Source organism: Leptonychotes weddellii, chromosome 3, assembly GCF_054177405.1.
Source record: "Leptonychotes weddellii isolate Sample4059 chromosome 3, ASM5417740v2, whole genome shotgun sequence".
In the NCBI taxonomy this organism is placed as follows: domain Eukaryota; kingdom Metazoa; phylum Chordata; class Mammalia; order Carnivora; family Phocidae; genus Leptonychotes; species Leptonychotes weddellii.
This window is the reverse complement of record NC_138371.1, coordinates 115,068,251-115,080,086: the sequence shown is the minus strand read 5'-3', so window position 1 is coordinate 115,080,086 and position 11,836 is coordinate 115,068,251. Positions and strand designations below refer to the sequence as shown.

At 33.8% G+C, this 11,836-nt stretch overlaps 1 protein-coding gene across 1 annotated transcript in view; it reads right to left on the bottom strand.

The window, feature by feature from the left end:
- The window catches only part of NBEA (neurobeachin), a 609,173-nt gene that overhangs the window by 226,855 nt on the left and 370,482 nt on the right, over nucleotides 1-11,836 (bottom strand). The window contains exon 33 of the mRNA XM_081815498.1: nucleotides 4,440-4,668. Coding sequence (XP_081671624.1) covers nucleotides 4,440-4,668 — 229 coding nt within the window. The remainder of the gene's footprint in view (nucleotides 1-4,439; nucleotides 4,669-11,836) is intronic.

Here is an 11,836-nt window from a genome sequence, read left to right as displayed (position 1 = left end):
TTTTTTTTAAAGATTTTATTTATTTATTTGAGACAGAGAGAATGAGAGAGACAGAGAGCACATGAGAGGGGGGAGGGTCAGAGGGAGAAGCAGGCTCCCTGCCGAGCAGGGAGCCCAATGCGGGACTCGATCCCGGGACTCCAGGATCATGACCTGAGCCGAAGGCAGTCGCTTAACCAACTGAGCCACCCAGGCGCCCAAGGATGTTTTCTAATAGAAAAAGGTCAACCAAAAGTTTTAATAATGAAATCGGAGGGAAAGCTTTCCAAAGTCAATATGAAACAAAATTATTGTCCTTTTTGTCTTGAAAATATATCCAATTCTGATTATTTGCTCATATAAAAGAAAGCCCTGTTAAGATATTTGCTTTGTGGCTCCACATAAATTGTCTGAAAAGAATGTCCAAATTATGGCTAAATATTTTTGCCCATCCCATTAAAGTTTAACTACAATTTAATCTAAATGTTTGAATTTAGGGAAAAATCAAGTGATTCAAAAAGTTTTAAATAAAATATTAAGTCTGCTAGTTCAGTTTCAGTTCTTTTACATGAATCCAGGCTCACAGTCTTGAAACTGAGCATACCAGGAATGAACAGATAGACCTGACCAGTGTTCAAATCCCAGGGACTGCTCTGATGGCCATGTAAGTATTCCCTATTGAAGTAATTGAAGGATATTTCCTCAGCTTGTACAACCTGTTTAAAATTCCGAAAACTCTGATCACTGATTCAAACACTCTAGCCATACTGAAAGTTCCACTCATAAAATATCCTTCCATTCCTAAAAGAATTTTGTTGCCACAGTGTAGAGGAATACAAAAATTATTTTGACCAGAGATTGTAGCAGAGTTTCTGGGCATTTAATGCTTAACTTTCAAGATAGAATGCATAGGGAAATTGAAATAGTATAATTATTTAACATAGAGGAAGGAACACATTGAATTTCAATTTGTCCTAGAAGCCCTCTCAAAATGTGAAGGTTTATACAAAAAATACACCTTTTCTAGGTCTACACAAACCCAATCATTCAATCATTTGGGTGTTAGTCTACCCACTGCTAGACTCTAAGATACTTAAACACATTTAAATGTGTAAAGGCAGGCAGAGTGGTCAGATGATGGGCTGAATTTTTGACTTTTATATGAATGTTTTAGCAATATGTGAATACAAAAGCTTTATTTAAAATACACAAAATGTGTTTTCAGTTAAGGTTTTCAACATTTATTTTTATTGGATAAAGTACTTTGTAATAATTACTGATATTTATTTCCTATTTCTTCTGAAGAAATACTTTCTATATGGGTTAGGAGGCACATTAAGAGTTTGGAGGATGATTCAATATCACGTTTTTCTCTTAGCAGTTTGTAATTCCTCATTCTATTTCTTTTCTTGTTTTTTTTTTTTTTAAATTTATTTACTTATTTGAGAGAGAGAGAGATGAAAGGAGGGAGGGACAGAGGCAGAGGGAGAGAGAATCTCAAGCAGACTCCCTGCTGAGAATGGAGCCCCATGTGGGGCTTGATCTTATGACCCCCGAGATCATAACCTGAGCTGAAATCAAGTGTTGGACACTTAACTGTCTAAGCCACTCAGGTGCCCCACCTCCTTCTATTTCTTTTTTTTTTTTTTAAGATTTTTTTATGTATTCATTTGAGACACAGAGATACAGAGAGAGAGAGAGAGAAAGCATGAGCAGGGAGAGAGGCAGAGGGAGAGGGAGAAGCAGGCTCCTTGCTGAGCCAGGAGCCTGATGTGGGGCTCGATCCCAGGACCCTGGGATCATGACCTGAGCTAAAGGCAGACGCTTAAGCATCTGAGCCACCCAGGTGCCCCCCCACCTCCTTCTATTTCTATGAACAGATCACACCAGGGAGTACTTTTCCACTCACTCTTGACAATCCTCCATATTTTACTCCCTACCTACTGTCAGCATGGTTCCAAAAGTCCACTGATGTGAACCGTGATGAAGGTTGAAGGAGTATGCTCTTAAGTTGTTTTTGGAGGTAGAATTGTTTTAGTTCTCCTTTGTCTTCCATCACATGACCCTAATCCTGACAATGATGTGATAATAACTCTGGCATGGGTACCATATAGCTTTCCTGAATATTTTACGGCATACACGTGGTCTTTGTTCTAGATATGAATAAAATAAAAAAAATACCCGTTTCCTTCTATCAAAGAACCCAACTCAAGAGAGATAGTAAGTTGTGAATACTGATGATGATGATTCAGTATTTAAAATTCATAAACTGCTATATATTTTAAAATACTCTTATACCACACACACAGGATATTTAGTATCACCTACATCTTTCATCTATTTCAAAATTAGACTACTATTTTCAGTTTAGGTTCATTAACAATAGTTACTATGTTACCATAACCTATCAGATGTCTTAAAAGATTTTAAGGTAGGGGCGCCTGGGTGGCTCAGTCGTTAAGCGTCTGCCTTCGGCTCAGGTCATGATCCCAGGGTCCTGGGATCGAGCATCGCATGGGGCTCCCTGCTCCGCGGGAAGCCTGCTTCTCCCTCTCCCACTCCCCCTGCTTGTGTTCCCTCTCTCGCTGTGTCTCTCTCTGTCAAATAAATAAATAAAATCTAAAAAAAAAAAAAAAAGATTTTAAGGTAAAAGATTTTAAAATTTGTTTCTGATAGGCTTTAACAATGGTTTAATAATAGAGATATTTTATAAATTAAATCAAGTTTCCACTTTTATAGAGAACCAAAAAATTTTTTTTCTAAGAGACTTTTTAAAAGCAACCTATAGAATGCTGAATGTAGTAAAATGTGGATCCTATGTAATTAAACCCTTGGCAACTCATTATTACCAATAATATCAATTTAGCCTAACTCTGTTACAAATTATCTCTAGATGTTTCTGTTTTCAAATGGGATGAATTCAAATAGGATGAGTTGGTGAAAAAGTCTAAATTATTGGGTATACGAAATGGAGTTTAAATAATTTTAAGTTTACATTACAAAGCATGCCACTTGAAGTAGGTATTTCTAAAAATCTCTTCTACAGAGCATAAAGATAATACCTCATTTTAAGCATAATTATAATACCTCAAGTTAAGTTTAAATCCTTAGGTGCTCAAAAATCCCTTTGGTGATCTCTCTTGTTGATTGAAGAAATCCCCTATAGTACTGGTCAACTATAAGTTTTCTTTCTAGTATAATCTTTCTGTTAGTTACTTTTATCATATAAAGTTATGTTGTAACTTTTATCTTAGGCATAATAGCTTCATATGAAATCCTCGTGTATTTATTTAACTATGTTTGACTCTTACTAAGTTATATCAATTCACAGACTATTTGCACAACAAATTTTAAAACCTTTGCACATTTTCTTTTTATCAAGATTAAGTATTTTCTCTGTTTAATCCATCAAGAACATGAATAGTTACGAATGTTATAAACTATGGTAAATTTTAAAACAGATGGCTCACTTATCACACTCAAGTAAATGAAAATTAACCTAATAATAACAAAAGTAATTGTAAGAATAAAAGTGGTTAATAACAAAAATGTATAAACAGTATTCATCAACGGTATTTTCTGAGTGTACAGAGTTTGTAAAATTTTGAGATGGTAAATCACACTTAAACTTGTTAGAGCACTTAAAAATGGGACAAAATAGTCCTATTTATACTTCTTGGTAGACAGCAAGTATTTTCATGTTTTCTATTTATTATACATTTTTTAAAAGACAAATTAGGTTAGTTCTACTGTAGTGTGACAGTTGATGATATCTTTAATGTGAGATGGTCTTTTTTAAACTTTATTTGCAACCCAAAGGAGGGCTGGGAACTTAAATGGACATATTGTAGCAGGATTTATTTTAATTTTATTTTTTTAGACAGAAAAGAATAGACTACTAATAAAATAGAGAATGTCATGTAATGAGATTATTAATAAGGCATTTGTTTCAGTTAAATACACAACTATGTGCATATATATATAAATACAAATGCCACATGTATGTGCATATATATTTCATGTATATATGTATATTCACACAGTATACATGAGTGTGTGTATATATATACAAATTATCCATAAAAATATTTAAGTCTGAGTACTCAATTATAATCATATATATTTTTTACACCTTGTGTCTTGGTCACCAAAGTTTGAAAGACACTGAAAAAGAAACTCACTTTACTCTTGTTTTAGGCTGTATGAGATAGACGTTGGGTAATAACCAGTTACATAAGGTCTTTTAGTCTATTAAGAAGCTGAAAGGTCTAACACACATCATGGGCGAAGAACTGGGTTGATTAAGTGTCACCTACATGATGCTGAAGGATAAAGCAGAACACAGTATTTTTGACTTACAACATGGAGAATTTTATGTGTTAGTGAAAAAAATGAATTACCAACCACAAAGAGTTACGTCATATCCAGAGTATTTTTGTGTAAGAGGCATTGGTACTGACCATACTCTACTGCAGCCTTGAGGAGTGCTTCAGCGTGAGTGGAGCCAAACGCATTACGAACAAACCGTCTCCTTCGGCGAAGATCATCTTCCCAGTAATCCAAACGCCAGAAATCATGCAGTTGGCTAGGAATGAGAAAATAAACAGTCGTCACTATTAATAACAATGTAAAATGGGAAATATATTTTTTTACACAACATGAAAGCTTTATTTCCTTGGTCTCAAAGGAAAATTAAAATGATTTTGGAGATCTTTATCTTTTACAATTGTGTTTACATACATGTTTCCTGTACAAATGACCAAAACTTAAAATAGTAACATTCTTATATTTTAAGCCCTGTAATACTCAGTTCTGCTTTCTCTACAATGTTCTTCCTTCTCCTGAAAACATTAATCATGGGGAGTTTAGTAACAATTACAAGTAGTAATGGCACAGTTTTCATTCTTTTACACTGTTTTTAACAAGGCTTGTAAATCACAGGACAGACCTCACTACAAATAGTTTGCAATTTAATGACCACGGTTTCTTAGTAGACTGAATTAAGAACCATAAAATATTGCCTAGTTGGATTTGGTGGAACAATGATTAAAATAATGTGCTGAAATATTCATTGAAATAATTCCCTGCTGCCCACAGCAACCTGAGAAAAGTGCAATTTTATCCATTATTAATAATACTGAATTAGAGCTGCAAAAAATTCCAGTATGTGGTAATTGTCTTGGTAAATTATTATTCTAACACTAACAGAGTCCTTGGATGATTTTACCGCTTTCAGCTAATATAAACAATTAACAAGCACCGCCTTCATGGAGTAACATTGTCTAAACTATGTTGCGCTCTAAACTGGTATTAAAAATCCATGAGATATTTCAGAATCTACTGAAATCTGTTCATTGTATATCAATGGAATGTTTCATGATATAATTTTTGTTTTCAATTTAATTTCAATAAATGTTGGTGATAAATGCCACTGTTTGAGAAGTCTGTATTTCTCTATCTACAGTATTTGGAGTAACATATTCAAGAGATAATATTCTAATTTTCCTGAGCAGCACTATTCATAAAAACACATAAAATGTTTTCATAGAAGATTTGATTTCATTTTTATTTTGCTAATTTATTGTAAAAGAATAGCACATTTGATTAAAGCAGGAACTGTGTATGTTTTGCTCATCATTATATCTCTAGTGCAATGACAGAACATACTATTTTTTACACAATGTTTTAAATAAATATTCAATGAATTAATTATACCAATTTGGTACTTTGGAGATAATAGAGACATATATAGTCATTAAGAACAATAATTTACTTTCGAAAAACATTTTGGATTTTATGACTATACAATTTTGTTTTCTACCACTTAACTGTAAAAGAATATAATGAGGTAAGAGATATATGAGAAGAACATTAAAATTATAAGCATTTGAAGTATATTTGAATATACTTGTTTTTCTACACATCATAATTATTATAACTTTATTTTTCTGTCAAAATAAGATTACCTAAGAATAATGGTTGTAAGTGTCTCTGTCATTAATTTAAAATAGGACAATTTCTGGGGCACCTGGGTATCTCAGTTGGTTAAGTGTCCAACTCTTGATTTCGGCTCAGGTCATGATCTCAGGGTTGTGTGATCAAGCCCTGCTTTGGGCTTCATGCTGGGCATGGAGCCTGCTTAAGATTCTCTCTCTCTCTCTCCCTCTGCCTCTCCCTTCCAGCCCCCATTCACGTTCTCTCTCTTTCTAAAAAAATAAAAATAAATAAATAAAATGAAATAAAATAGGACAAGTTCTCTCCTTACAAATACAAACTAATCCTAGTGATTTAAGGAAGACCCTGCTAAAATCTCGTTACAAAGGTTTTCCTTAAGAGTATGTTAAAATTAAGTTTTGAATTCACCAGGAGAGACAGATCTAATGTTATCTAAAATTTCTAACTATACACATACTTTTCTATATTCCTCCTATTAAGTATGACTGAGAAAATTTGGACACTATATGTAAGACAAATATAACAAGACTCTGAGAGGAGGAAAGCAGAAGGCAGACTGGCTAACGACCCCAGGGCCTAAGAAACAACATAGTGGCATTCCCAGAGTTATCTTTTTGCCTCATATATCCTAGACTTTGAAGCAAAGACACTAGCAACCCACACAGACTAATGAGTGTAGACCAAAAAAAAAAAAAATCCCCCCAAAAGCCTGTTTTCTCTAGCCAAAGAACCAAGAAAGGTGCAGCCCAGCAAGACAGAAAACCTGTGGACAACTACTGTACTCCAGCCATCACCACAGAGAAACTGTGGACCCACCTACTCATACCAGAAAGTATGAGTGGGAAGCCTACATCAGACCCTAATCAAGGTGTAATGCCGTACCCTATCATCCTCACCAGCATGGTAACAGAGAAAGTCAAATAGGGAAACAGTACTTTCATCTCTGTTGACTGGTAACAAGGTATCCCACCTCATGAAGTCAGTGGAGACCATGTGGAGGGCCTGAAATCCACCCCCTTCCCCACTCCAGCTAGACAGTAATGAGGTATCCTTCTCCCTCCCCACTGTGGTGCTATCAGGGCAGGCCTAGTAGAGAGTTAGGACTTTCACCATTGATCAACACCAATGAGGCTACCCCTACTCGTGGACACCACACAAGATCTGGAACTCCCACCCCTGCCAAGCAGTAATGAGGAGCTGCTTACTCTCTGGATATCAGCAGAGTCCAAGTGGGGAAACTAGATTTCTACCTCCACATGGCAGTAAAAATGCAGTGCTTCCCTGTTTCTCCTAATGGAGCAATGTCAGAGAAAGTCAACTAAAATAGAAGGTTTAAATAAGATACAAAATATCTCAGAGAAGAATAAGAAAATATCCTGCTTCAATCCAAAGTTACCTGTCATTCCAAGAACCTGGAAGATCTCAAACAGAATGTAAAAAGTCATCCGTAGATGCTAACAACTGAGATGAAAGGGATGTTAGAATTTTCTGGCAAGGATTCTAAACCATGTGTGATTTTAAAAATGCTTCACTAAGCACTTATGAACATGTTTGGGAAATAAAAAAAATAGCAAGCCACAGGAAAGAAAGAAAAAGTCTCACTCAGCAAAAAATTAGAAGATGTAAAAAAGTATCAAGTAAGTATTTTAGAACTGACAAATATAATAACCAAAAAAAAAAAAAAAAAAAAAAGCTCAGTGGATGGGCTCAATAGCAGAATTGAAGGGACAGAAGAAAAAATTAGTTAAATGGCAGATACAGCAATAAATATTGCCCAATCTGCATAACAGAGAAAATGGACTGAAAAAAATGAACAAAGCCTCAGGGATCTATGGATTATAACATCTAATTTGGGTCACTGGAGTTCTGGAAGGAGAGAGGAAAGAGCGCAGGGATGAAATAGTCCCTAAAAAATAATGGCTGAATACTTCCCAAATCTGGCCCCAAAGCATAATGTATAGATTTAAAGAAGCTAACTAAACTCCATACATAATAAACCTGAAGAAATTTATGCCAAGACACATCATGATTAAACATCTGAAAACAAAGAATAAATAAAAAATCTACAAAACAGCCAGAGAAAAATGACACCTCATCTACAGGATATAAAACACTTAGAATGACAGCATATTTTACATCAAAAGCTATGGTGGCCAGAAGAAATGGTCAAGTATTTTTATGTGCTGAAAAAAAGAACTGTCAACTCAGTTTCCTGCAACCAGTGAAAATACCCTTCGGGAATAAAAAATAAAGATTTTTCAGATGAAGGAAAATAAAGTATTTGTTGCCATTGGGGCTAGTCTAAAAAATGGCTATACGCAGTCTTATAAACACAAAGGAAGCAATCAAAGGAACACTGGAACACCAGGAAGGAAAAAAGAACATGATAAGCAAAATATGAGCAAATATATAGGTTTTCCTTTTCTTCTTGAGTGTCCTAAATTATGTTTTACTATTGAAGCAAAAATTATAACACTGCCTGTTGTGGTTCTAAGTGTGTGTAGAGATAATATTTAAGACAGATATACTATAAATGGGGGAGGGTAAAGGGATGTAAAGGAAGTAAAGATTCTATACTTCATTTGGACTGGTAAAATGACACCACCAGTACACTGTGATAAAATACATATACAACCACTAAAAAGGCAACCACTAAAAAAAGCTATATAAAGAGATATACTCAAAAACGCTACGGATAAATCAAAATGGAATTCCAAAAAATGTTCAAGTAATCCACAGGAAGGCAGGAAAAACAGAGCAATAAGAAACAAGGATAACAAACAAAAACCAAATAATAATGTTTTAAAAAGAATGCTGTCTATAAGAAACCAACTTCAAATATAATATAGGCAGGTGGAAAATAAAAGAATAAAAAAGATCTATCATTCAAACATTAATCAAAGGAAAGCAGGAATGGCTATATTAATATCAGATAATCACCTACTACAGAAAAAATAAAATTACTAGAGACAAAGAAGGACCTTATGTAATGACAGACGGGCCAATCTACCAATTAGACACCAATCCCAATGTGTATGTGCCAAACAACAGAGCTGCAAAACAAGTCAAACAAAAACTGGTAAACTGAAAGAGACAAAGACAAACACAGAGTTATAGTGTCTGTATATACATCCTTCTTTTCAGGAATTGATAGAGCACTTAGACAGAAGATCAGCAAAGATATAGAAGAACACAATACCACCACCAACCAACATATTTAGAACACTCCAACTAACAACGGCAGAATACAAATTGTTTTCAAGTGTCTATGGAACTTATATATTACCAAGATAGACCATATGCTGGGCCACAACACATATCTAACAAATTTAGAAGAACTGAAATGATACAGAGTACTCTCCTACAAAAATGGAATAAAGATAGAAATCAGTAACAGAAAGGCAATAGAAAAAAATTCTCTAAACTCTTGGAAACTAAAGCAACACACTACTAAATTACCCATGAGTCAAAAAATAATTCTCAAGGGAAAACAAAAAATACAACGAATTGAATAAAAATTACAATAAAAATATCAAAGTTTCTAGGACACAGCTAAAACAGTAATGATAGGAAAATTTATAGTAAAAATACACACATTAGAAAAGATAGAATATTTCAAATCAATACTCTAACCTCTCACTTTGAGAACATAGAAAAATAAGAGCAAAGCAAATAGAGGAAGGAAATAATAAAGATAAAGGTAGGAATTGGGCACGTGAGTGGCTTAGTCGGTTAAGCGTCTGCCGTTAGCTCAGGTCAGGATCCCAGGGTCCTGGGACAGAGTCCTGCATTGGGCTCCCTGATCAAAGGGGAGTCTGCTTCTCCCTCTACCCCTCTCCCCTGCTCTCATGATCTCCCTCTCTCTCTCCCTCCCTCTCTCTCTCTCGGATAAATAAATAAAATCTTAAAAAAAGATAAAAATAGGAATCAATGAAATTCAAAACAGAAAAACAATAGAGAAAAGTCAATACAACAAAGAGCTGATTCTTAAAAAATACGAATAAAACTGATAAAGGAAAAAGAAGACACAGATTACCAATATCTGCAATGAAACAGTGTATACAATTACAGACCCTGAAGACATCAAAAGCATAATAAGTAAATACTATGAAATACTCCATACACATAAATTTGACAGCTTAAACAAAATGGACCAATTCCTCAAAGAGTACAAACTACCACAGCTCACTCAATATGAAATAGATAATATGAATAGACCACTAACTATTAAGAAAATTTAATACATTTGAAACTGCCCCCAAAGAATCTCCAGGCCCACATGGTTTTACTGGAAAATTCTATCAAATATTTAAAGAAAACTGACCCTAATTATACATGATTTCACCTAGAAAAAAGAGAAGGAAACATTTCTCAATTAATTTTATAGTTAGTATAACACCAAAATAAAAACCAAACAACAGTACAAAGAAAGAAAACTACAGACCAATATCCCTTATGAATATAGACTAAAAACCCTTAATAAAATATTAGCAAATAGAATTAGTCAATGTATAATAAAAATTATATATGATGACAAGTGAAGTTTATTCCAAGGAAGCAAGTTTGGTTCAGTATTTGAAAATTAATTAATGACAAGTGAAGTTTATTCCAGGGAAGCAAGTTTGGGTCAGTATTTGAAAATTAATTAATATAATCCACCACATTAACAGCTAAAGGAGAAAAATCATATGATCACATTAGTCATTATAGAAAAGAATTTGACACAATTCAACATGCATCCATGAAAAGAAATTTCCAGAAAAACAGGAATAAAGGAAAATTTCCTCAACTCGATAAAGCATCTACAAAAACCCTATAGCTAAATTATACTTAAAGGTGAAGGACTGAAGGATTTTCTCCTAAAACTGTGAAAAATACAAAATATCTGCTCTCACAGCTCTTATTCAACATACTACAGGAATTTTTAGCCAATGCAATAAAGCAAAAAAGAAGAAAGGGAATACAGAATAGGAAAGGGAGAAATAAAACTGTCCCTATTTGCAGATGACATTATTGTTTATGTAGAGAATCACATAAAATCTATCAAAAACTCCTGAAACTAATGACTAAGATTAAGAAGGTTACAGGATAAACTCACAAATATCAATTTTGTTTCTACATGCTAGCAATGAACACATGAACAGTGAAAGAAAAATACAATTTAAAATTAGAAAAAAGAGAAATACTTAGTTATAAATCTAAAAAAAAACATGTATAGGACTTGTGTAATGAAAACTACATAATGATGAAAAAATAGAATAATATCTTTTAAAAAATGGAAAGCCATACCATGTTCATGGACTGGAAAATTCAACATAGTAAAAATATCAATTCTCCTCAAATTGATATACAGGTTTAACAGAATACCTATCAAAATTCCAGCAAGATTTTTAATAGATATGAACAAGATTATTCTACAACTTATATAACAGAAGGTTAAAGTGGGAGGAACCAGTCTACTTGATTTCAAGACATTAAATAGTTTAAGACTGTGTGATACTGGCCAAAGGACAGACATAGATTAATGAGATAGAGAATCAAGAAATAAACCCACACAAGTATGACCAACTTATTTTGACAAAGGTTGAAAACCAATTCAATGGAGGAAAGATATCTTTTTAGTGAATTGTATTGGAGCAATTGAACATCCATAGGCAAAAAGAAAAAAAACAACACCCCCCCAAAAAAAAATTTAAAAAAGAGACAAAAACCCCTGACCTAAATCTCATACCTTTAAAAAAATTAACTCAAAATGGTTCAGAAACATAAATAATTGTAAAACTATAAAAATTTGGGGGAAGAAAAGGAGAAAATCTTTGGTACAGGGCTAGGTGAAGAGTTTGTAGACTTGACACTGAAAGCATAAGCCTGGAAAGGAAAAATTGATAAAGTAGACTAAATC